The sequence below is a fragment of the Xyrauchen texanus genome, chromosome 37 (assembly GCF_025860055.1).
Source record: "Xyrauchen texanus isolate HMW12.3.18 chromosome 37, RBS_HiC_50CHRs, whole genome shotgun sequence".
In the NCBI taxonomy this organism is placed as follows: domain Eukaryota; kingdom Metazoa; phylum Chordata; class Actinopteri; order Cypriniformes; family Catostomidae; genus Xyrauchen; species Xyrauchen texanus.
In genome coordinates, this window is record NC_068312.1 from 25,023,480 (window position 1) to 25,050,840 (window position 27,361).

At 37.9% G+C, this 27,361-nt stretch overlaps 2 protein-coding genes across 2 annotated transcripts; both read right to left on the reverse strand.

Moving 5' to 3' along the window:
* Positions 1 to 306: 306 nt before the first annotated feature.
* Positions 307 to 883, reverse strand: si:ch211-196c10.13 (class E basic helix-loop-helix protein 22). The gene has a single exon (XM_052108197.1). The coding sequence runs from the start codon at positions 817 to 819 to the stop codon at positions 307 to 309; it is 513 nt and encodes a 170-aa protein (XP_051964157.1). The 5' UTR covers positions 820 to 883.
* Positions 884 to 7,061: 6,178 nt separating this feature from the next.
* On the reverse strand, positions 7,062 to 18,651 carry LOC127631071 (YTH domain-containing family protein 1-like). The gene is made up of 6 exons (XM_052109036.1): positions 18,258 to 18,651; positions 17,671 to 17,695; positions 15,954 to 16,033; positions 13,994 to 15,634; positions 10,924 to 10,968; positions 7,062 to 10,744 (listed from the first exon to the last, which is right to left on the reverse strand). The coding sequence occupies exons 1-6, from the start codon at positions 18,282 to 18,284 to the stop codon at positions 10,718 to 10,720; spliced, it is 1,845 nt and encodes a 614-aa protein (XP_051964996.1). The 5' UTR covers positions 18,285 to 18,651; the 3' UTR covers positions 7,062 to 10,717.
* Positions 18,652 to 27,361: the final 8,710 nt, after the last annotated feature.

The following is a 27,361-nucleotide window of genomic DNA, read 5'->3' on the forward strand; positions in this document are numbered from 1 at the left end:
TCTACTGTATAATTTACAGTTAATACTTGTTAATTAATTAACTTTTTTTTCCCTTGTAGCAGTTGTACAGTATTGTACCGTTCAAATTACAGAATTGTTTTTTCAGTGTATGGCTACAGTAAAAATGTACAGTAAAAAGTAAAAAATTTACTACACTTTATTTGACAGGTTATTTAGCTGCATAAGAGTCAAAATGCACTGTAATTATTTTGTGAAACCAATTCGTTTTTGTAGCTACACATCGTTATTGTAACTACAATAGTTTACTTATAAATACATATAAAAAAGAAATAAGAAAGAAAAATTTTAATGCGCTCGTGACAGTATTTGTGATGTCATAATGTTTTGTGTAAGGTCCAGTTGCTGAACTATACTAGTCATCTCCTTCAAGGCTCGAGCTTGCATCAGAATGTGGTTCTTTGCCAGGAGCAGCGTTGCGATCTTGGACAGTCTCACGCTTTGATTCGGTCTGTATGGAATGACAGCTCGCAGGTCGTCCAGTGCATCGTTCAGATCATGCATGCGCCTCCGTTCACGCGCATTGATCAGTAGCCGCAACGAGCTGGGCTTTTCGATTGTTCTTCTGTTCGTCATGGTGTTTACATGAAACCCATCTTCCAAACACTGAAAGATTGTCTTGTCCGTCTCCGGTGCTGTCTCTTCGATTATGTTGTGGCCCATGCGTAATTCTTCGGAGGTTTGCGTGGGAACTCCATCTGCGAGACTCTGGCCGTGGGGCATGCAGTTCATCGAAGCGCAGAAGAGCCGTCCACAGTCTTGGTCATCAACTGGCACTGCATTCTCTCTCCTGATGTTCATCCTATCAGCAAATATGATTGTATTCGTCCAACGTCCCTTGCCGCTCGAGTTTCTCGCATGTGGTAAACGCCTATTTGACCTGGCGAAACTGATCAAGGATTAAACTTCTGTCCAATCAAATCTGGGTCCGGCCCCACAAAAATATAAACAAACATGTTTTTTGACAAATAAGGGAGCTTTTTATGTTATAACAGTCAATCATGATGATTAATATTTTGTATGTCCTGTTTTTTTAATACTGCGCATTACAAACCATCATTTTGGAGTGAAAAAGAAATGTGTGTGTGTGTGTGCGTGTAACATTTTATTTTCTAACTTCTTTCTTTCTTTCTTTATATGCCATTACATGTAATTTAGTATATGCCACGTGGTCGAATAGCTATTGCAGATAATTTTATATTTTTGAAGGCTTCTGTCATATAAACTGACATTGTGAGAGATGGAAGAAACTAGCGGCATTGCCATTGGAAACTGGGTCATAAACTGCTGGAAGACAGTCACAGTTAATCTACCCATCTTAAGAAATAGTATACATGAGAGAGCATACATTCACAAAATATCTTCCTCAAATAGTCAGAGGAAGACTGGCCAATGCATACGCACATACACAAACACTTGTGACAATAAAGTAAACAAAGATTATGATTTTAAACAGATTTAAAATTCAAGTCATGTCAAATTAGGCTAATTTCTTTGGAAACGATATGTATCAGCCACGTTTTTTGTTATTGGGTAATATTAAAAAGCTTAATCGTTTAATATTGTTCAAGTACAGATGATGGCTTATTCGTTCAACTGAATCGTTCTCATTACTAAAATGCTAAATCGTCTTTTCATAAAATAAGCATTTATCTCATTACTGTAAATTGAATTACTTGTGTCACTCATCTGTCACTTATTATAATTTCTACTACTCTCTCATTTCTCCTCTTTTCTCTCTTTGATTTCTATCCTTTTGTCCATTCTTCTTAACACTCTAGGCCAAGGCCAAGAGATGACAATTTTTCTGTTGTATTTTTATAAACAGGGTTCATATCGGTCTAGCAAATGATATAATATATGACAATATTCCTTCTGCACCCAACAAAAATCCCAAAGAAGACTGATTAATTAGTCATCATCTACTAATGCAAATGAGCATGATTGGAAATGAGACTTCCATGTGGAGCATGTGGAGGGGGTTGATGGAATGCAATCAAGTATTTTGTGATAAGGAGCAACACATCTGTTTAGCAAGTGAGAGTTGATGGCCTAAATTGTTTGTTTTAATTATTAAAATCCAAACATGACTCCAATGGCCGTAAACATGTACAGGAATGACAGAGAGGAATTATGTTAATGTAATGTCATAGTAATGTCTTTTTTGTATCATATTGGTGATGCTGGATAAACAAATTATATTTTGGAGATTCATGCCAAGGCATATTTTGTTCACATCCATTCTAAAATTAAAATAATTTATTTTCTGAGTGAGCTTATCAAACTGCAGCCATGATCCATTTACATGTGATCGCAAAGTAACAAGATTGTGCTACATCATCACTTATCGCTTACATCAGCCATATAATTATTGGAGTGTGGGCTGCACTTGAATAAATGACACAAGTTCAAAAATACACCACATGACTTAGCTTTAAGGAATAATACTATCAATCTCTACTTTCACTTTCACATTCCTCTTCTTTTGTTTTTGGCTATTAGCATACTTCGTACATATCACCACCTACTGGGCAAGGAGGATCATTTATAGTAAAAAAGGACTTAAATATTAATCTGTTTCTCACCCACACATTTTCTCTCAAAATGATGGTACCCATTCACTTGCATTGTGAGGACTCACAGAGCTGAAATATTCTAAAAACTTCGTTTGTGTTCAGCAAAACAAAGAAAGCCATACACATCTGGGATGGCATGAGGGTGAGAAAATTATGAGAGAATTTTCATTTTAGGGTAAACTATCTCTTTAAGTTAAGCACTCCCATCCTGCCTAACATGATGCATACAGAGAGAACAAACTTAACAGAGGAGATGAGCGCAGAACAGGCAGACACACATACAGTATCTGTCCACGCAGACACTCTCCCATAAGTATTTGCTGATGATCTTTCACCTTAATGTGCCCACCATTATTTTTACCTTATTCTAAGTTCATCTCAGCTGCCCACTGCTATGATCAGCACTGTGAAACTCCATCACCTATTATCAGATTCATCCACTGGACTGTTGGCTGTGGGGAGATGGGGGTCCCTGAGTAGGAAGTGGGGTGAAAGTAAAACCCGTTGCTGAGCGACTGATTCATAGTTGCTATGGTGAACTTGAGTTGAGCAGCTGGTCCAATCAGCTGAGACATGTAGGGCAAAGTGGATCTCATATTGAACATAGTGCTGTAGAAACACGTGGGAGGAAGAGAGGAAAGTTCAGAAGAAAAAGATTCAGAAGAGGAGTTGATGTGAAGAAAATAAGATGGGAAGGAACGAAGGAAGAATAGATAGCAAACGGAATGAAAGGATAAAACAGATGGAGAAAGAAAATAAAAAGATATAAGAAGAGCAAAAGCAAACAAGTGGGAATGTGGAGCACAGGAAGCTCAAACAAGTTTGAAAATTTAGTCTTTAAATGTTGTAAAATTTTTGTCATAGGCAACACATTCACCATTAAAGGGATAGTTCATGCCACCCCAGATGTGTATGACTTCTTTCTGCAGCAGAACACAATCAAAGATTTGATTTGCTCTGTTGGTCCATGCAATGCAAGTGGATGGATCAGACCTTTGTAGCTCTAAAAATCACATAAAGAAAATAAAAGTAATACATACGACTCCAGTGGTTTAATCAATATCTTCAGAAACAATAAAATAGGTGTGGGAGAGAAACAGATCAAAACGTATGGCCTTTTATTTCTCTAAATCTCCACTTTCACTTTCACTAGGATGTAATGAGGGTGAGTAAATTATGAGAGAATTTGTATTTTTGTGTGAACTACCCCTTTAAAAGATATTCGCCTTTTTAACTACAACATAAAACGTGGTAACATCAACTGTTACTGTAAAAAAAGAGACATTTCTGCTTAATCTAATCCTAAACATTTGGTTTGTTGGTGCAACATTACGCTTACAGATTGATTCAGTGATGTTAATTAATATTCTTGATTTGAAGCAAACCAGTTGATTTACTGTAGATGTTACCACGTGAAGCACATTTTTAGAGTAACATTTTTTTTCTTCAGAGGTAAACCTGTATTTTGTCCAGCTAGCTTTGTCAGTGTACTGTACTTTATTTTTTTAATTGTCTTTTTTTTTTTTTGACCATGTGATTTAACCGAAGACTGTGATGTTATCCGAGATTAATTCACATTTTATACCTCTCAAATAATAAAGCTCTCCAGGGATGACTACACATTTAATATGCTTTCATAATGTTAAATAACAAACAGTGGTAGTCTACAGTCACATCTAAAAAGGTCATAAGCAGTAGCAATCATTTATTAGGCCTATAGCTACTAAACGAGAAGGTCTAAACGTCTTTTAATAATCCCTTAAATAATATGAGGTTTCTTTGACCTCGCCAGCAGGGTTAGATATACATGACAGTAGAAGCAGGTGCAGGCAGTTACTTCAACTCAATGGGCTGTTTCAGTTGTTATTCATCTACATTATCTTGACTACTCGTCAATGACAAAGCCGATAAACCGCACCGCTGCATCACCAAAGCCTCCCTCCTGCACCGACTTGTATTTGTGCGGACGTCTTGTGATGAGAGGCCCCGGTCGCGCGTTGGGCGGACAGGCCGCTGAAGGAGCAGAGACTCACGGGATGAATCGTCAAGGCGTTATTGTAATGCAAAGACTCAACTCCTCCCACGCACGGTAGAGACGGAAGTAAGCCCAAAATATCTGTTCAAGGGAAGAATAAATAACCATATCCCCTGTTGAACATCTATTAATGGATTGCACACATTTTCAGTGGAAATTAGGGGGATTGTAAGTGAGGTGAATTAAAGATGGTGGATGGATTAAAGTCTTCTTGGCATGCTATATTCAAATCCATTTTTTACAAAATGTCCTGTTATATTTGTAGAAATTAGATGGGCCTATGTTTACGAGTCTCGTCAGAAAGTCGCACGACCGAAGAATCTGGTGCAGTGCGCAAATTCAACATCAGATCCTATTTGGACTCTTCGAGCTATGTTTGGGCGTGTTTTCTCGTATTTCGTTTTAATGATGCAAAGTATAGTCTTATACTTAAAAATGTCATAAAAAGAAAAAGAAAGAAAGAAAATTAGTCTCATAATTTAGACCAGGGGTTCTCAACGTGGGCGGTATACCACCCCCCCAGGGGGCGTTCAATGGATGCCAGGGGGCGCTGAGAGCAAATTAGTAGAGGGGGCATTAGGTTAATAAGGCTGTGTTATCGGTTTGTCATGTTCAGAGAGAAATAGCTATCATATTGTGCAAATATTATTTTATTAACTTATTTATCAGTCATAATAATCAAATCTAATGTCAAGTTCCTCTTTGCATTAAAACGTTTATCTAAACTTGGTGTATAACAGTTGTTTCTCTATTATAGGCTACGGGTTGGTATGCATTTCTCCAGTGGTTAATTATATGTCTCCAGAAGTGTGGGTGAGCAACACATCAATATTTAAGTACTTTTTTAAGTCCTTTTTGCACCCACAGAGCTGAAATATTAGTCTAAAAATCTTCATTTGTGTTCAGCAGAACAAAGAAAGTCATACACATCTGGAATGGCTAAAGTATGATGAGAGCCTAATGATTATAATTTGTATTTTTGGGTGAACAATCCCTAAATTATTAACACAACCCCTGAATACAATGTTAGCCTATTTTTTGAGAGGGTGGGGATTGCACGTCTCAATCTCCTTCTGTAAAGATTGACAATGAACCAGACAAAAATCTATGAAGCAGTTCTACTTTATTGTTATATATGGGCAATTTTGGGTAGCCTTTACAGCAACTGAATGCAAAGGGCGCTAATGGTTCTCATTCCTCGGAATGTCAGCCTCACTGGTTTTCAAGGGCATCGTACTGATGGGGATTTGGTTAACGGGAGGGGAGGGGCCCTCGGTGCGGGTCATGACGTCACCGTGTCCCGATGTAATCCTCTCGCGTTTGAGTCCAATCAGCAGTGGAGGGCGAGCGCGCGGAATCACTGATCACTCCATACGATCACTCCATACTGGATCAACGAAGCCAAGACGCAACGAGACCCTTTAACAATGCAGCAGGAGACGATTACGATTAAAAACGGGATACAATCAGCGTAATCAGCGTTAAACGACAGACGTGACCTCGCGGCGGGATGCAACAGATATACGGCGGTGGCTCAAAGGATGCTCGATGAAGAAAATGGAGCATCGTGTTTGCTGGACTGTAATGGTGTTTAAGTCATTTCGCTTGGTTTGGCAGTGATAATATATTTGTTAGATAAGCTTGATTGACAGTTTTTTGTAAAACAGTTACATATCTGTATTTTGAGATTTTAAGACTTTTTTATTATTAGGCCTATCATTTTTATTTAATTTTTTTTTTTTTACAGCTGATGTAGTCTAAGGGATGCACTACTGCAGAGGTCAGCAAAATGAGTGAGAATCATAACAATGTGCGAGATTTTCGACGCGCCGGTGGCTGCTACGTTCATTCTGTCGTCCACAATGCAATTCCTTGGTTTACGCTGATACATTCCTTATATGCTTTATTTGGACATTCTTGGGATTTCAAATTCCTAAACGCATTGCCATTGAAGCACAAAAATTCCAGACTCAAAAGAAGGGGCACAATAGAAATGGCTCCTTGAATTGAGGGTGCAGAATCTTGCAGGCTCCCAGAGCTGCTCATGGGGAGTGCATTTATAGGCCATTTCATGGCCTGCTCTGCGTATTTCTTAGTACACACTAATGCTTTATAATATGGTTTATCATTTGACTGTGTTGCTTCCAGCAGAAACAGAAAACAACGAGGCCTATAAAACCATATTATGATTAGTATTTTGATTTTGACATTGTAGGCTATTGTTGTTTTATCCAAACGCATTACGACATCCCTCTTTGCGGTACTCTTTGAAGAGCAGCTTGCTCTGGTGTGTTTGTGGTTGTGCGGTCGCGCGCGCGCGTCATGGAGGGTGGCGACATGGGCCCGCCACTCTGCGTGTTCACGGCGGACCTTGATTTATTATCCATACAATTAAGGCACGCGGTGAATGCCAAGAGAGGGGTCTTAAAAACGGCAAACCCGTCTCGGAATATGAGCGACAACACGGGAGATGTGCAGAATGCAGACTGAAGAAGTGCGCATTAATTCTCGGCAAGCCACAGTGCTGTATTTGACTGAGCAGGAACTGAGTGAGGCCGCTTGGTTTGCGGGTGCATGATAGGAATATTAATTTGGGAGCTGACAGGAATGTGAAATTCAATTATTGTTCATAACAAAATTCCATATATATATATATATATATATATAAACACAATTCAATTTGATGGAATTTTGTTCTCAAATTCAAATAAGTCAATCTTAAAAATAGGTGAAAATATGTTTGTGTGTGTACAAGGATTGTTTTTAAATTTTGAAACAAAAACTGCAGTCATCTACATTGACTTTCTCTGTTAATGCAAAAAAGCCTTATTTCATCCAAATCTGTCACCTGGGTTTATATTTTTGACCTTCTACCTGAACTCCACATAATCACCCACTCCTCCCCTTATGTCTATTGATTTATTGATGGGCTGGATGGGTAAAAGCAAGATGGCCGCCAATCAATTCAGACAATCTATTCTGTTATCTAATGAATCCACACGTCTGAAGGAGATACTTTTTGTTCCCTGTTTCAATAATAAATTCAACACCTTTTCTACATTATTTATTTGATCTTTAGGAAATAATTTTGCTATGTACATGTGTGGCCCATCATAGCCCATCTACTGTTATGCACATATCCATGAGTTTTTCACAATGCATAAGGTAACCATTGTCTTAAAGTGTTCTCAATAATGATGTTGAATCTCAACAGTCTATGTAAGTGCTATACTGTAAAAAATGGTAAAAGACTGACAAAAATAAAATAAAAATGCTACAGTAAAAAATTTATTAAATAAGTATGTTGCTTAACGAGTATTTACCGTAAAATATACGTTTTAAAAAATATATATTTTTTAAAAGGCAATACACAAAAATGCTGTAAAAAATATGTTTTGTAAAATTGTATGTTGTACAAAAAAGATGTAAAATTATGATTCCCCTGTATAATTAACAATTAGGAGTATATGTACTTTTTACAATAAATTATTGTTAAAATTACGGTAAAAAAACAATAATCGCGCGTTCCTACAATTCCCTGCGTGACCCATTACATTTCATTATATCTTATGGGAATAGATATGTTTCTTCTTATTTTTTATATCCTTTGGGGTGTTCTGTGTTACATTTGATGTAGTTTAGTTCATGTTTACTGCATTATTTTAATTTCACCTGTGCTACCCTGATTGTGTTCAGGGTTTGTGTGAGTGATACTGAGCACTATCTCTACATGTTTATTGGTCATTGCTCCAGAAGAGCCACTATTCATGTCATCATGTGCTCTTCTGTCATTTTTACAGTGATAAACAATACCTTATAAAGTGACAAGCAGATTTTTACAGTCTCAGAAGGTTAATATATTAAGTTTATCATTTAATAATAAAAAAATGTTTACAGTATAGGCATGCACATAATGTTTCTTTTCATTGAGTCTTTACTGTAACACGTTGTTTGTAGTTTGATAGTGTTCTTAATGTGCAGTTAATAAAATAATATTTGCACAATATGATAGCTATTTCTCTCTGAACATGACAAACCGATAACACAGCCTTATTAATTTAATTACAAGATAACATGTCAAATATAAACTATTCTTTACCAAACTTTCACCTTAAATATGCCCAGGCATGACGGGGATTACATTATTTCCACAATTTTCATAATTAGCTCTATTTCTAGGCTGTTTCTTCTTTTTATATATATATATAAATCATGGGTATTCTCACAAAACCATGGATATTACTAAATCCCAAATTATTTTGAAATTAAAAAAAATTATAAACAAAAATGTAATTCTGTTGTGCCAAGGTGTTTTCTTCACCTTCCAAATCTAACTAAACCCTATCAGTTAATGGTCACACAAAAATCTTTCTTTGTGTTGGGCATCTCTGTGCAAAAACAATCAACTACCCAATCTGCCACAATGACAGTACAATCCTCACATAGACAGTCTCACAAAGCAGTAAAAAGAACAGTATCATAGACCAATTACACCATATAGTATTATTTTAATAATGAACATGATCAAATCTAAGAATGTGATAGATAGTGACCTTCCAATACAATGCATATTCATTTCAGGGGTGACTTAAATGTTTGTCTTGTAATTCTTTTTTTATTTTAAATATTTTTAGCATTTCATATATTTTCATGAATCTTTTGTTATATGACTCTAGAAATCTGAAACCACTCACATGGTTCAATTCTGCTCTCCCACACACAAACACACAAAACAGCAAGCAGGTCCTAGAAAATCACACACAGAAACCATATACTCTTTTTTTGTTTGTTTGTTTGTTTTTGTCCTCTTAATTTTAACAGTAAATCAGTAACATTAATTTTCAGGTTACAAGTTTTGAGGCGTTCTTTGTTATTGTTATAATTATATAATCCTACGTTAAAGCTTAGCAATATACTGAGAAAATGGGGAAGGAAAAAAGCGATAAAATTACATTTGTTAAGAAAGAACAAGAAACAAAAAAAGTGAAGAATCTAAAGTGATTTCAAATGAAAGCATAGAATTGCTACATCTCTCAGATTGGTTTAAAGAAACAGCGACCTCTGCTGGGTGGGGTTTGGAACAGTAAGTAGTAACATTTCTGCTCTTTGAACAAGTAGGTATGTGAACAGAGTGTCAGCACTCGTCTTCGAACAATAACTAAAACCAGTTTTACTGTTTTGTTTTTTTTTAGTCCAGCCAGTGACAATGTCGACTTCCCTTGGGTAAGGATGCATGTGATGTCTTCTCCCTGATAATGCTGTTTCATATGAGGTATAAAACAGCCATTATTAAACGGTTTTGATGACACCGTAAATTTTAAATGTTAAGGCTCCAAGCAGGACAAACACAAAGGAAAAAGAAAAGTTCAAAGAATTGTGACATACATGGCTTGTCACTGAAGAAAAAAAAAGTAAAGTGTTACATAATACAAAAAATATAGCTTTTTTTGTTTTTTATAACATCATCTCATCATGTCAAGACACATTTCATTGTCCCTTCTACGCAGTTACACGATACTCCACAAATGGGTTCAAACACCTTCTGGATCTACAGAACATAAAACTGGCCAATAACAGTTACTGATGCTGAAGATGCCCTCTCCCGCTTGAACATGTCCCATCAACTCTTCCATCTGACATGACTGACACACTCCATCACCATCCCTGATACACACATACATCACAAAATTCACTACCCACTCATTTTGGTTAACCAACTCTGATGGGCAATAATGAGCAGTGGGGCTGAAGAAACAAACAAACAAAAAAAGGATGAAAGAAAGACTTGTGCAGATATTGGTTGGTCAAAGGGGGGAGAGGGGTATGGAAACAATACCAAATGATAAAAAAGAAGAGAAAGAAAAATCGAAATGATGACAACATTGAGAGGCGCTATTGGACTTCAGCCCCCACAGGTGAAGCCACAAGCGCAGAGGCTCGAGTCTGACGCTGGCTGAAGTTACCAGAATTAAATAGAAAAACATAATGATTGTTTATTTTTTTAAATTTCATTTTGTGTCCTCTTTAAATTTCATTTTCAAATGGTCAGTCCTAAAACAAATGCTCATCAGCTGTAGGGGGCAGCCTTCTATTGTTTATTTCGGTTCTGGCGTTCCTAGAGGAGAGAGATGAAGGGAAGTTACTATAAAATAAAATAAATATTTAATTACAACATTCCACCAGTGCATTCAACTAGCAATCAGAAAGGCTTTATTCTGTACAAACACAAGCTCTGTGTTTAATTTTTACTCCATCAAACAAAAACAATCAAACAAATAGAAAAGAAAAGCTTACTTGATCCAGTCGGGATCGGGTTTGGAGAGGTGCAGGCTCCAAGTTCTGTCAGTGGAAATGAAAAAGATTGAAATCAATAATCATTAATTTGTCTTAAATCAAAGTAAATAAGAAATAAAAGTTCTTAATTAAGACTTTTTTTTTTTCTGACCAGAGCACAAATAATTTATTGAATAAGACATTATCAATGGAATTCCTAAAATATTAGTAATCATACTTTAAATGAATGTTAAGTAAACCAAAATGCAGTTTTAGTGTTTTTTTAAAGAGTTAAAAAGCAGTTTGTGTTGTCCTTAAAATGTCACTAAAGCTAGGGTTATGCACAAGTAATCGATCAATCAATTACTCATTCAACTGTGAATACTAGTAAAATATCACAGCTACAACTCTTTACAAAGCATTGGTTGGCATGGGCACTGAGGATACATGATGTTGTAAAAGGCATAGTTCACCCAAAAAGAAAATGAACATTATTTAAAGTGATTGCATCACTTCAGAAGACTTAGAATGTATGTTTTTATGAACAATTGTTTTAAATAGACTGTAGATGTTGTTTATGAAAAATAGGTTGAACTAAAATTCAAAATTTAAAGCAAGTGAATATTTCTTTTTTTATGCCTTAATAGTCCTTGACTCACTATATTTTCTCAAAATACCCATCCTTCTAAAGGCTTTACTTATCAAATATAAGTTTGATCCTTGACTAATAGGGGTGGAACAAATGCATCGAAGTGCACTGATCTATCAAAGAAAACTTTATGCAACGATTACGGTATTTAAGTATGCATCGATTATCATTATATATTAATACCCAATGTGTCCATCTCATACTGCACTAACCTTCTCGCAGCAGGAGCGAGCACGTGAGAAAGAAAGCGCACTTAAAAATGTTTAATTGGATGGATGGATGTTGCCGAGTTTGGCTTTCTGTGTCATTATTCAAAACTGTTTGCATCCATTTGACCAACGCAAGTTGTTGTTGCCTTCAACCCTGATTACAATATAGATTATGTTAATATTGCTTTTTGTGGCAGCGGCGTTAAGGGCGCTTACACCAGAGCTAAATTATGTCTTAACACCTTTAATTTAAGTGAGCATGGGGAGAGAGGATAAACGGCCACGCGACCGCCAGAGAGGGAGAGAGAAAACGACACCGACACAAGTGACTGGCGTGTCGTATTAAATGTTTATTGTTAAGCTGAAGAGTTTATGTAACAGACATAATTTTGAATGTAGTTAATTGTTGTAACATTGAGTGCCTATACACTGTATGGTGCATATATGTGTGTGCAGTACATTATCCCCTCGGGGCTTGCCGTAGATGGGGAGTGGGCATGCGCACAGGTGTTGGCGGTTCTGCTGTGTGTTTATGTCCGGTGTGTTCCACTACTGGTGTGTAAACTATTAAAGAAAGAAGCACGGATTAAAACTCTGGCCGCAGTCGTTTGTTATTTTCTTATTTCTAAGTATCTAGGCGAACTCCACGCAGACGCTCGGATATATTTATATTTAAATGTATAGTGTTGATTTAATTGGAGAGGACTACACAGACATACAAATTCAAATAAATAAAGAGCCTTACTGGACCGCATCACAGCCCCCTGCCTCGTCCTTTTCACATTTTTGTATCTCAATAAAGTGTGTAATTTCTCCGTAAAATAGTTTAGCCAAGAATAGAACTTCGCTTAAATGTGTCTGGTGGGCAGACATTGGATGTAAACTAAAACACTCACTTGTTAATTCATTCTCTTTATAGTGAATGCTCCAAATAAGTAGCGATTGCAGACTGTTCTGAAGGGAACTAACCAGTTGATTACAATCACCAGTTATTGGTCAATGGCACGTGGCAGCCGGGAAAAGATCAAACATGTTTATCTTTCACAGTGTGTGCCGATAACAGTCCTGCATGACAATGTGATTGAATTCTCGTAAACGGGCTGGACAAGCGGAGGCGTCTCCGTTTATCAGCCTGGCGCCCTTTTCCCTAACCCAAAATGAATAGGAAATTCACGGTTGCAACATATCCTGTGTTACCACATTTACATGCTACTAATACAAGTTTTTTTTATTATATGACCCTGCTCAATTAAAACCTGGATCATATCTGCCTGCACATGACATTTCATTTGTAATGATGAAATATCACGTGCATCGTAACCGTTAGGTAGAGAATCGGTATCGAATCTTCACACCTCTATTGACTAAAGTAGCAGCGCATTTGAAACTAAGGATGTACATTTCAAGCAAAATAGTAGTACAGTACTATAAAATGCATAATCAACTCAACCTTTAACCCTGTTTTTCTGATGAAAAACACTATACATAAACAACATCTAGATAAAAAAAATGACATTAGCACTCATACATACGCACATAGAAACTCACATTCCAAGTCTCCTGAAGCGAAACAATCACTTTAAATATTGATAAAGTAAATTTTTGGGTCAACTATTCCTTTTACAACATCATGCAAGATTGTAATGGCAAGATAAGCAGTTTCATTGTTGCAATGGCACAAAGAAAAATTATATTGCAATATTTGAGCAGTGTTTTTATTAGTCGAATATTTAAAGCTGAACAAGTACTTAATCATTTACCCCCAGTTCAAAACATGATTACTGAATAATGTCCAAAGTGAAGCACCAAACATCAAAAGCAGAATTCATTATTCTTAATGAAGCAGGTACATCAGCACTGATTTAGTATAAAATTTTAAAAAACGTTTTCTGTAGGCAGTTTCAGTGGCATTAGTACACTTCAACCCATGTCGTTCAAAGTTCTTTGGTTAATCGCCACTGATGATCATTCACCTTAAGAGGGTCTAACAGGATCTAACTATTCAACAGGGACTACACAGCTATTCAACTTTTTCAATATAGGCATTGCAAAACCTTAAAATACAACACCCTCATAGAGAAACACAGTCTGGGCAAAACTGTTAAAAATAATATTTAACATTCCCACACTAATCAATGCAGCTATTGAAAATATTGAAACACATCTAAATCTGTTTTTACCTAAATAAAGAAACTATTTTCTGGTTTTAGAGAGACTGAAGTATGTACAGTACCTTTCTTACCACCTCTTCCTCCTCCTGCCGTTTCTCGTAGTGTGAGAAGTCATCGAAGATAGAGGTGGTATGTTTGTAGGTGGCGATGATCTTCAGCACCTGCTTGGCCTTCTCCAGAGGCACCTCCTGTGTGTCACGGGAGTTGGTCACAGGCTTGTTGTCATTGTTCTCCAGTCGGATATGCCTGAGCTGACTGTTGGGCACGTCTTTAACAAACAGCCAGTCCACATCAAATTTGCCCTTCCACTTGTCCTGTGCCCAAACGCCGGCACTGGTGCCGTAGTCTACAGGCGAGCGCATCTCCGCGACGCCACAGAAGTGTCCGCTGCCATTAACACTGAACAGCAGATAGACAGGACCTTTGCCGTTGATGGTGCGAAAAGCAGAATCCAGCCGTTTGTTACCGTGTTCCGTGCTACACCAGATGGAGTACTTGATTGAGCGGTGGATGTCGTCTTCTGAGTAACTCTTAATAATGAATACCCGTCCGTTTTTTAGATTCCACTCAAACTCCTTGGGGTTGTAGCTGTGCGCTGCACGGAGCTTTTCCAGGACCGGGTGCGACTCGTTGGTCCCGGAGCCTGGAGGACCACTTCCGCCTCCGTTACCAATCCCTCCACAACTTGAGGAGCCACTGCTGTCCATGCTGCCGCCCCCGCCATAACCAGGGTTACGGTTGCGTGGGGCAACCCATCGGGTTTGAGGGGGAGGAGCTGGGGTGTGGTTCTGGTAAGGCTGTGGAGGGGGCGGGCCCTGCATAGCCATCTGCTGGGCAAGTGATTGGGCAGATGGCATGGGGGGCTGAGGTGGGGGTGGAAGCCCATGGGGATGAGGTGGTAGGTGACCCTGGGAGTGGAGGGGAGGCTGCTGCTGGTGGTGGTGGTGGTGGGGGGGCAGTGGGGAAGCCACTTTCGTCACAGGCCCCTTATTATCCCAAGTGCCAATGTCCATGTTATGTTTGATGGGTGGAGGGGGCAGGGTGCCTCCAGGCATGGGCATCCCTGGCTTACTCTTCACCTTAAGCAGCTGAGGCTTGGCTGGCTTGCTAGCGATGGCTGCCCAGGATGTGGGTTTGGGGGGTGGCAGGCCTATAGGAGTTCCACCATTACCCGTGGCCACTGCTGCCACTGGCCCTCCACCGATCACAGAGCCCACTGTTTTCACTCCTGATCCACCTCCTGTTACATCACCACCAATCTTGAGCCCTACCATGCCTTGCTCCAAGCTGTTCATACCTGGCGCCTTGTTTAGGGTGTCACTGGGGAAGCCCGTTTGCCCATCTGGCACCAGGGTGCCTCCTAGAGAACTGGGTGGGTAACTGTAACTGCCCCCATATGCAGAGCTCTGAGTCTGCTGGCCCTGGGAGCCGCTAGTTCCCCAGGCAGAAAATGCAGGGTTCTCTGGAAAAAAGTTAAACCGGTGTGGATAGATGCTACTGCCCAGACCCCCCGGCTGTCCGAACACTGTGTCATGCATGAAGTGATGGTCTCCATTGCTGAGGGGGGCATACGGAGTGAGGTATGGGATTGGTGGGTCTCCGCCGGTGGACCAGGGGGCCTCGCTGAGGGGGTATGGAAACCCAATGGAGGGGGCATAGTAGCTGGACAGGTATGGGTCGGTCATAGATTGGTAACTGTTATTCTGAGGGATAACCAGAGATATGACTGTTACAATTTATTTAATAATGAATTAATGTAAACCAAATGTAATATTTAACACAAATAGTACTCCATAGAGGAATAATAATAAAAGAAGAACATTCAAACTTCCCCTCCTCTGAACTGTTAAAAATGACTTTATATTTCTTAGTCATCCCTTGACAGCAAAAAAATTGATTTAATAGATGACTGCAACCAGTTAATTTCAAAAGGAAGAAACAGATTGTGAAAATGTACAGGGTAAATGTGATGAATTTCCCACCTTTCCACACCCTAAGACAAATACAAACTAAAATACACACCGGATTAGATTGGCCAGTGAGGTATGGTTCAAAGTCACTGTCGTGGACGGTTTCCTTTTGATGAAGAGAGCCATTTTGCACTGAAATAAAAAAACAAAAAGTTTGACGTCAGGATTATTTTTCATTCAGTACATCTGACAACAAACCCATAAAACATCATATGGCCTACAGCTTTCACTGTTTCAAGATACAAGTTAACCAATGGCACAGGATGCCATTCAACTTTAATATCAGAAGAGCTTCACTGAATGATACATGATTACAGTAATGTGAATGTCACACCACTGATCTCAGGGAGTCATGAACCACATGTTCTGTCAGACTAACACAATCCTAGATACACTCAGATACAAAATCATAGATGAAGAGGACTGTCCAAAATCTACTGATTGAGACTCATAGCTAATCAATTTCACAAAAGCCCACAGGAAGAATATCCACACATTCAACGGTTAATGCTACTGAATTCTGAAGCATAATTATTTAATGTGTTCAAAAAGCCATGCATCCAAAGCCAAAAGATATGTCAGCATGGTTATAATCCAACAGCAGCAGTTTGCTGATTGCTCCTGTGCTCCAGGAGTAGGCATGGCTCCATCAGGTGATGGATGGAAATACTCATTTAGTTTTTCTAGACAACATTTGGATGATATATGATCTCTATCACAGCAACCAAGCCTTGACTTGATATAAATAATTGAGAATGAAAGCCCAAATTTTACCAGCAGGCTACAGCATGTAGTTTCCCAATATTCATGGAGAAATTTGACCAGGTTCAATACAAGATTAGCTCAATTAACAGCATTTTTGGCATAATGTTTAACACCAAAAAATTATTTAAACATAAATAAATAATAAATAAATGCGTTAAAGAAAGGCACTTACAATGGAAGTGAATGGGGCTAGTCCATAACATTTAAATACACACTGTTTCAAAGGTATATACAAAAGACGTGAACATTATGTGTGTTAAAATTATTTTAACATTATGGTGTTTACCAGATTACAGGGTTTACCTGTGTTACGTCGCCGTGACAACAAAGTTTAAATATTGGATATAATTCTATTGGATTTAACTTTGCACAGATAAGGTTAGTAGGTAATTTAACCTCATTAATATAATTTGAACACGTATGTTTACGCCTTGTGGCTACGGTTTTTAAACAGTGTACATTTTAATGTTTATTAACTGGCCCTAATTTACACCTGTATTATGTCGCCATGGCAAGAAAGTTGTAATATTGGATTCAACTTTACACATATAAGGTTAGTAGTTGAATTAATCACATTAACATCATGGCAACACATATAATGTTTACATCTTGTGGCCACAGTTTTTAAACAGTGTTCATTTGAATGTTTATAGACTGACCCCACACACTTCTATTGTAAGTGTGTTACTATACCCCTGATTTTTGCTTTTTCCCAAATAAACGAGGGAAATCATTCCCAAGTCTAAATTATTTTGTGGTAATCAACATTATGCAACAAATGCTGTTGATTGAGTTGAACTTGTATTGAACCTGGAACATCACGTTAAGAGATGTGTTATTGCAACATCCAATATTGTGGACCTTTAATTTCAAATTATGTACAGAAATAATGTATATACACACACACACACACACACACACATACATGCATATATATAAGATTTAGAGGAATATATCACAACAAAGCCGCATAAATAAACATCTACCGTCCCAGGCAAACTAACCTTTAGCGTCTTGCCCTTTAGATGTCTTCCCATTGGCCAGCAGAGATGGATATAAAAAAATAAAATAAAATATTAACACGTTTGATTTAATGCAATCTTTCATGATCTTAATGCAATTGGACTCATCACAGCATCACAAATACATCAATACATTATGAGGGGCCACTCGTCATTCTCAAAGAGAAACGGGTGCTTCAGTAAATATTTATTTAGCCATGCAAGAAATTATACGTCCATACAATTAGCGAAATATTTCTTCGGCCACGCAGATCAGCCCGAGTCTAGTGAAAACTGGTTCTAACTCCAGGAAGCTGATGGGAGAGATTCTGCACTAAATTTAAGTTTTATCCTGATGGCACACTGGAGCAAAACGCATTTAGCGATCTGCCATGATAAAAACGGGAATGGTTGGATGTAATTTTAAAAACACAAGCCCATCAAAACAATGCTAACTCGTTAGCCATCGCGCATATGAGAAGCGGCGGAGGGGCAGATACCCATAATGTATCCGCAGAAGCGGTGGAGGCTGGACGCGCATTCCCTGCTCTTTCTAAAGGCCTCGCCGGCGCCGTGCCACTCTAACCTACCTGTGGGTCAATACTGGTGGTAGACATAATTCATCAAGAGTCCCTTTGAATTCAGCAAGAGTCTTGCAAAAAAACAAGAAGTAGCTGCGGCGGCGAGGGTGCTCGGCGTAACCCGAAGCCCGTGGGTTCCTCTCGGCTCCGAGCAAGCTGAACTGCGCTTTTTTTCAGCAAGTTCCAGACTTGATTCCGGTGATCAGGTACTCTTGAGCGCACTCCCGGCGTAAAGATGTTTCTGCGAGTATCAGAGGCACTGCGTTTTGGGGATTTTATCCAACGCTGTCACACGGTGCGTGTAATTTTTTTTTACAAGTGTTTATATGTATTTTTCCTTCTCCCAGCCCGCAGTTATTGTGCACCTCTATTCACTTCCGCCCAATGGCCGCTCCATCCGGGATCTGCGCGGAGGGACTGACGCTACATGGACCGGGTGGTCATGCGGAGGTGATGAACCTGAGAGTACCTAGAATTATGATATTTCCCTCTACCTAATGAAATATTACATCAGATGGCGTTTTTAACATTCACTTCACTTCCTAGTTTGCGGTTATAAAGTGCATTTGTTTGTGCAGCTGTCAGAGAAACTTTCAGTTAAAGTTATCCTTTCTGAAACTTATTTGCCCAAATGGTTTGGTAACATTTTCAAAAATGTCCTTGAAAGTGTTACTGTACGCGTAAACACTCAATAAATGCTTTAAATACAACAACAACAAAAAAATCTACAGAATATATACATCTGAAACACCTGCTAGGACTACCTCACCTTACCTCATGAATTTGCATCCAGGTCATAAATCATTCCGCAGATACTCGGGACCAAAATTTTAAAGGGATAGTTTCCTCAAAAATGAAAATTCTCTCAGCAGTTTCTCACCCTAATTCCATCCCAGATGTGTCTGTCTGACTTTCTTCTGCACAAAAATTAAGATTTCTTTTTAATTATATATATTTTTTACATTTCAGCTCTGTAGGCCCATACAATGCAAGTGAATGGGTACCAAAATATTTAAGCTCCAAAATCACATTAAGGCAGCATAAAACGAATCCATACAACTCAAGTGGTTCAATACACATCTTCAGAATTTATACGGTACGTGTGGGTGAGAAACAGATCAATATTTAAGCACCTTTTTCTATCAATCTCCATGTTCTTTCTTCTTCTTTTGTTTTTGGCGATTCACATTCTTCATGCATATCGCCACCTATTGGGCAGAGAGGAGAATTTATAGTAAAAAAAAAGTACTTAAATATGGTTTCTCCCACAATGATCATATCACTTCTGAAGATATAGAGTTAACCACTGGAGTCATAAGGATTATGTTTATGCTGCCTTTATGTGCTTTTTGTGCTTTTTTCACTTGCATTGTGAGGACGGACAGAGCATTGCCAAAATATTCTTCTAAACATATTTGTTTGTGTTCAGCAGAAGAAAAAAGTAATACAGATATGGAATGGCATGAGGGTACGTAAATGTTGAGAATTTTCATTTTTGGGTGAACTCGCCTTTTAATTGTGAAAATAGTCCAGGGTTTTCACCAGTCTTTTGCTCTAGCAGCTATGGTAAAAATTTAACAGACTGGTTTATTTTGAGGTATCAGTCATTCCGTACTCCCTGTTTCATCATTTTACAGTGGGGAACTACCTAGACTTGCAGTGCTCAAACCTGTCCTTGAGGCCCCCCCCAACACTACACATTTTGGATATCTCCTTAATCACACCTAATTCAAATATCAGCTTGTTAGTGGAGACTCCTAGACCTTAATTGGGTGTCTCAGAAAATGGAGACATACAAAATGTACATTGTTGGGGGGGCCTACATGACCAGATTGAGAACCACAGACATAGAGGACTGGAACCTTGCAGGGAGCAGCTCTGTTTCAACAAAGCAGCCGATTCAGATTCACAATATAAAGGTTGTAAGATAATACACTAAGATGGATATACTTAATGAGTTCCTTTTCATTAATTCATTTTGGTTTAATTATAAGTTTAAAGGGTGAAAGGGACAGGGAAGTTGGAACATGTTGGATTTGGATGGTGTATCTGTTTAAGAACCTATGAACAGACTGTTCATAATAATAAAAGATTGTGCCTCAGAACCATATTTACCACACACAGTCATTAATTGTCAGTCAGCTATAGCCTATACACTACAATGTTCTTGGAATACATATTTATCAAGAGCATAAATACTTTCAGTACCATTATGATGTAATATCTATTTTTAACCACTAAGTGTCTCTGCAATGCGAGAATTGGGGAATTTCCTCGATTATGTTTCAACATTCCATAAACAACACAGAGAACTTATGGTGTTTTTAATCAAATAATTATTTGGGATACCTTCAACTAAAAATGGAATTTAAGAAGTAATAGAAAAAAACGTTATGACTCACTACACTCAGCATTTAAAATTCAGTTATCAGTAAATGCTCTAATTTTTACACTTACAAACTGATATTTGATGCACTGTTCATGCGTTTTCAAAATTGTTTTCTTCTTCGGGCCATCAAGACACTTTCACTCTCAGCACTCTCATACACATTAACACAGATATGTCTCTGTGAAAAAAAGAGAGATGTTGATCATTAAACATTCACCCAAAAATAAAAATGCTCTCATTATTTACTTACCCTCATGCATTCCAGATGTTTATGACTTTCTTTTTTCAGCAGAACAATTTTTTTTAGAAACAATTGGTCCTCGCAATGCAAGTGAACAGTGACCAGACCTTTGAAGCTCCTAAAACGACATAAAGTCAGTATAAAAATAATCCATACAACTCCAGTGGTTTAATCTATATCTTCAGAAGCGAAGTGTGGGTGAGAAACAGGTCAATATTTAAGTCTTTTCTTTTTTTTCGTCATTAATCTCTACTTTCACTTTAAACATGTTAAAGAATGTGAAAATGAAAGTGCAGATTTATAGTAAAAAATGACTTAAGTATTCAATTGGCTTGTGAGGACCTACAGAACTGAGATATTCTTCTAAAAATCTTCGTTTGTGTTCAACAGAAGAAAGAAAGTCATTCACATCTGGAATAGCATGAAGGGGAGAAATTATGTGAGAATTTTCATTTTGGGGCGAATTATCCCTTTAAGCAGCGTTTTGCTCTGCACAAGTACATGTAACATGTCACTTGCCCCTATTTTACAACCATCAAAATATTAAGCACACTGAAAGTAATCTCTACAATACATTCAAACTCATCTCATTTGAATATGTACAATTTATACCCTTTTGAATTGTAAAAATAAAAACCACTGGAAAAAAAAAATAGAATGGTTGAAGGGTAGGCTCTGTTAGTCTCTGTAAATTCTTGTAATAAAATAGTCAGTCTACAGAAAATCAAACTTGTACATGTTCAATGCCCCCTTACCTTTTATTAAAACATGAATTCTCAGAAAAAATAAAAATGGGTGCTGTTCTAAAAGACCTGTAATTGTTTATAAGTACCTGTGTTTTCTTAATTGTGATCAGTGTTTTGTTATGTTAATTTATATATCATAACCACAAAGCTGAATAATTTGGAAGCCATCATATCTGGGCTCCTTTGCTTGCACTCATACTGTGAACTGGTGATGTCTATACTGTTATCTTTTCCCTTTCAATGTTCCTTCTCTTTCTTGAAATGTTGATGTGCTCTAGACACCGGTTACTTATACAAATCAAAAAATAACACAATACAGGTAGAAAATTTGAAACACAGCAATGTAAAGCATGTACTGTAGGTCAGATTATGTACTCCTATTTGACTCTTTTGTCAGGTTGCATGAAATGATTGTGTGTGTTTGTGTGCATTTCAGAGGAAGAAGTAAGAAGGCTTTTAAGCAGTTCCTGGGAGGAAGATGAATTAAGCTGACACGCAACATCTAAATAACATTCACCATTAAAAACCTTGATGTGGTTGTCACTGCCACACGGGGACCAGTTGAATGCTTACATGACTATTAAATGTGGACTAAGTAACTTTGTTCTATATATTTAAAAGTTTAACAGCCACAGAAATTGATCATACTTTTGACTTGTTGTATATTATTAATAAAAAATATATATTTAAAATAAATAAAAAGTATTCTACATAAGGGTGCTAGTTTTTTCTGAATTTCATGTTTTAGTTTAATTACATTTCATCATCAAAATTGTCTAATCAAATAAATCCATAAAAATTAAATTAAATGAAAAAAAAAAAGAATTACTTTTAAACAATTCTTTTCAACTTTACCATTGCATTTTTTTTTATCAAATGAAGCACTCCAGTAAATCAGATCCTCACAGCATAATCTTAAACACAACATTGGTCTCATTGTTTTTCAAATGTAGTGCTGCACAACAGAGCATCACATTATAAATTAAAACACAGATGAAAATATGTATTCATTGCAACAGATCTTTTGCTTGTGTGATATTGGTTTATAATAATAGTAATAACAATAATAATTAAATATATTTTACTATACAGTAGTAATGCATTTCTGTCGCAATTCCTTATATATCACTCAACAAGCTTTTATTTTGAATCAAGCTTTTATTTTGATGTGATGGCTTTTCAGTTTGTGTGTGTTTTTGACGGAGGCTTAACACAGTTGGTTATATTGCCCAGTGTGATTAGTGAAGTGCAAAATTCTGCAATCTAATCAGGGCTGGACTGGTAATCTGGCATACCGGGCATTTTCCCGGTGGGCCGATGCACTTTGGGGCCGATCAGGGGCAGACTGGCCATCGGGAGAACCGGGCAGGTCAGTGGGTTGGCCGCGAAACAGGCCGAATGGGCACCGATAAGCTAAAATGAGCCACCGCGTTATGCAGAACAGACCAAAAACGGCTCTGTGATATGCAGAAGAATTTTCGTGCTTCACAGTGAATGAGCACTGTCTGTCATATACTACAACAAGCATAGCACACAATGCTAATCTGTTGTTTTCAGCATATGAGCAGATTCTCGTATTCCCTTTTCATCATGCAGTACATGCAGACTCTATTTAAATAAATCATATCCATTGGTGGATTAATAATTACTCTAAGACATTTTTAATTTGATCAATTGTCCATTTTGGTGTAAAAGAGTGACAAGGCGTGCACTCAAATAAGCATGTTAGCATATGAAAACAGTCACCTGTCAGTAAGACAGCACGCAGGGACTGAATTGAGTTCACTATACAATATGTAGTAACATGGCTGCAGGGATTGGCTCCCATACAGACACAAGAACATCAGTGAGGTCAGGCACTGATGATGGGCAATGGGGCCTGGCTCACAGTTGGTGTTCCAATTCACCCCAAAGATATTTAATGGGGTTCAGGTCTGGGCTTTGTGCAGGCCACTCTAGTTCTTCCGCACCAGACCATTTCTTAAAGGAACTCGCTTTGTGCACAGGGGCAGTGTCATGCTGGAATAGAAAAAGGGGTCTCCCCAAACTGTTACCACAAAGTTGAAAGCACACAATGCCCTAGAATGCTATTGTATGGAGTAGCAAATTTTTCTTCACTTGAATTAATGGAGTAGTGTTTTAGGGTCTTACAGAAAGGAATAGCTGCAGGGCGCTGTGCACAACCTTGATGTATTGATACTCAAGCATACAGCCCAACGCTGAGACCAGAGCAAGACTTTCCGTATGCATGAGAGTGGTTGGGAGGTTCCTGTTCGCACAGCCTGGACCATTGACCTTCAACCATGACCAGTGAGAGGAAAGTCCCATTGACAGATAATCACTGCCCTACAACGAAACAACAAAATAATAAATTTAAACTTCGAATTTCCACACTATGGTTCGTTATTTATTTTTCATTGCCTCAGTATCAAGGAAACACAATGAACTGTAAGTTATTTTATCCCAAGTCTACACCACAGATAGTATATCTATTCAATCCAATGGCATTAATGTATGAGAACTTGGTCTAGCACCAGACTGACACATTTGAGCACCCCTACATTAAGTAGGTTTTCGTTCAGACTAAACACATTCTTGCTCTAAAAAAGCTAGATCCAGTGCAACAAATCCAACAGAACACTGGTCTCCCAAGACACGTAAAAAAAAAAAAATTGTATAAAAAACTGTCAAAAACATCTGTCCAGCACATGTTTGCATTCAAACACTATTTGAACAGATAAATAAATAAATGCATTCAGTGTGAACAGCCCCTCAGAAGCAAAACAAATGAAGAATAAAAAATTCCATATCTGCATAGCCTTATGATTATAGAATGCAACAGATCCTAATGGTTGTTTTAATAGAATTATCTTATTATCGTTTTTATTATCTAATTATTATCTTATTATTACCAACCACAATGAGGCCACATTAACGCTGCTTTTCATACTTGTTGGGTTCAAAATCGAGGTGTATATATACACACCAAAACTAGGCTTGTACTGGACTGTCCCAAACAAGCCCAATTTCACAACAAGGATGTGCACCCACTGGTAACCTAGAAAATCAAACACCTGTCTCACCACAACAGTGATATAGAGAGGGAAAGAGGGTGAGAGAGGGGAAGAGATGCTGGAAGAGCTCAGCACATTGTTGACACAACAAAAGTACCAGCTACTTTGCTGGGTGCTGGGTATGGGGGATGCTGCTCCTCTCATAAAGCTTCACTGCAGCAGTCATAAACCCTCTCCACCACCCATCCCCCATACAATCCACCCCCAGTCTCTCAGTGTGTGCCAGTGCAACTGCTTTGTCCCAGCTGTTTCTAGATGTTCGACCTCAAATTCATACAGTTGTAGTCAGAAGTTTGCATACACTTAGGTTGAAGTCATTAAAATGAAAAATGTAACCACTCCACTGATTTAATATTAGCAAACTATAGTATTGGCAAGTCGTTTAGGACATCTACTGTGCATGAGTAATTTTTCCAACAACTGTTTACAGACAGATTGTTTCACTTTTAATTGACTATATTACAATTCCAGTGGGTCAGAAGTTTACATACACTAAGTTAGCAGTGTCTTTAAGCACCTTGGAAAATAAACAGAAAATGATGTCAAGCCTTTAGACAATTAGCCAATTAGATTCTGATAAGATGTGTACTGAATTAGAGGTGTACCTGTGGATGTATTTGAAGGCCTACCTTCAACATCAGTGCTTCTTTGCTTGACATCATGGGAAAATCAAAAGAAATCTGCCAAGACCTCAGAAAAAATAAAAATAACAATTGGACCTCCACAAGTCTGGTTCATCCTTGAAATTTCCAAATGCCTGAAGGTACCACGTTCATCTGCACAAACAATAGTACGCAAGTATAAACACCATGGGACCACACAGCCATCATGCCACTCAGGAAGGAGATGCATTCTGTCTTCTAGAGATGAACATAGTTTAGTGTGAAAAGTGCAAATCAATCCCAGAACAACAGCAAAGAACCTTGTGATGATGCTGGAGGAAACAGGTAGACAAGTATCTATATCCACAGTAAAACAAGCCCTATATCGAAGAATCCACTGCTCCAATGCATTATAAAAGCCAGACTACAGTTTGCAAGTGCACATTTAGACAAAGATATAAATTTTTGAAGAAATGTCCTCTGGTCTGATGAAACAAAAATTTTACTGTTTGGCCATGATGACCATTGTTATGTTTGGAGAAAAAAGGGTGAGGCTTGCAAGCTGAAGAACACCATCCCAACCGTGAAGCATGGGGGTGGCAGCATCATGTTGTGGGGGTGTTTTGCTGCGGGAAGGACTGGTGCACTTCACAAAATAGATGGCATCATGAGGAAGGAAATTAATGTGGATATACTGAAGCAACATCTCAAGACATCAGCTAGGAAGTTAAAGCTCGGTCACAAATGTGTCTTCCAAATGGACAATTATCCCAAGCATACCTCCAAAGTTGTGGCAAAATGGCTTAAGTGGCCATCACAAAGCCACAAGCAAGGAGGCCTACAAACCTGACTCACAGTTACATAAGTCCTGTCAGGAGGAATGGTCCAAAATTCCAGCAAATTATTGTGAGAAGTTTGTGGAAGTTAAACAATTTAAAGGGAATGTTACCAAATACTTACAATGTGTATGTAAACTTCTGATCCACTGGGAATGTGATGAAAGAAATAAAAGCTGAAATAAATTATTCTCCCTACTATTATTCTGACATTTCACATTCTTTAAATAAAGTAGTGATCCTAACTGACCTAAAACAGGGACTAATTGTCATTGTGAAAAACTGAGTTTAAATTGATTTGTCTAAGGTGTATTTAAACTTCTGACTTCAAATGTATGTCTTTACCACAGTCCCCTTTCTCTTTCTTTCTGCATGAGGTGTATCTACTATTATGAGCCAAATAATAAAACATTAAACTGGGACATGCTTAACAGATACAGATGAATTACTGCAATATACATATATCGGAGACATCGGCATTAAAATCCACTTTCACTGCCTCAGTAACAATTTCAGTCCTGGTAAATAAATGAGAATAGTGTTTAGTTCTTTTGAACTATTTAAAATACATGTTTAAAAATATGAAACCATATTTACACAACAACAGTGGCAGAACCTGATATAGGCTAAATGAAAGAATAATGTTAATCCAAGACTTATAATCAAATGTTATGCAGAATCGAACATGGTGTTATTGCCGTGGACCACCTTTCTTCTCTTTTTCTATTCACTGGCATGAAACTGAGCTAAATTGGATAAACCAGATTTTCTTTTTTGAGCCAGCCTGAGATCAAACATACACAATTGTAAAGACTAATAACGGCATGCCTCTGTCTTTCTGTCTTACACAAGCAAAAGACAAAAGCTAAGGTTGGAAGGCAGAAAAGCAAAGGTTAAACCAAAATTAAAATCCATGTAAAGGTTAAGGAGAATAACAGCAGGCATAGGTCACTGCCTCTGTTTGTGTTCAGCGCAGAAACAAGAGGGTTTCCTCCTGTGGAGACCACCAGTGCAACTATTAAACTGAGATAACACAACAATTATAATTAAATTACTGACATTATATGTGAGAGGTGAATATCATCTACTGGAATAAAGATAAGAACCAATTCAGTAAACACATACATACACACCACTTTCTCAGTATTGATCGGCATCATCGACATCAAAAATATTTTAGCCTATTTAAGATTTATGCAATTGTGTAATGTTTAACTAAATTAAA

Coding starts and splice junctions, on each gene's coding strand:
- si:ch211-196c10.13 (XM_052108197.1), bottom strand. CDS start 819: ATGAACATCAGGAGAGAGAATGCAGTGCCAGTTGATGACCAAGACTGT.
- LOC127631071 (XM_052109036.1), bottom strand. CDS start 18,284: ATGTCTACCACCAGTATTGACCCACAG. Junction 17,696..18,257: donor CCACCAGTATTGACCCACAG/GTAGGTTAGAGT, acceptor GCCAATGGGAAG/ACATCTAAAGGGCAAGACGC. Junction 15,635..15,953: donor TCACTGGCCAATCTAATCCG/GTGTGTATTTTA, acceptor GTTATCCCTCAG/AATAACAGTTACCAATCTAT.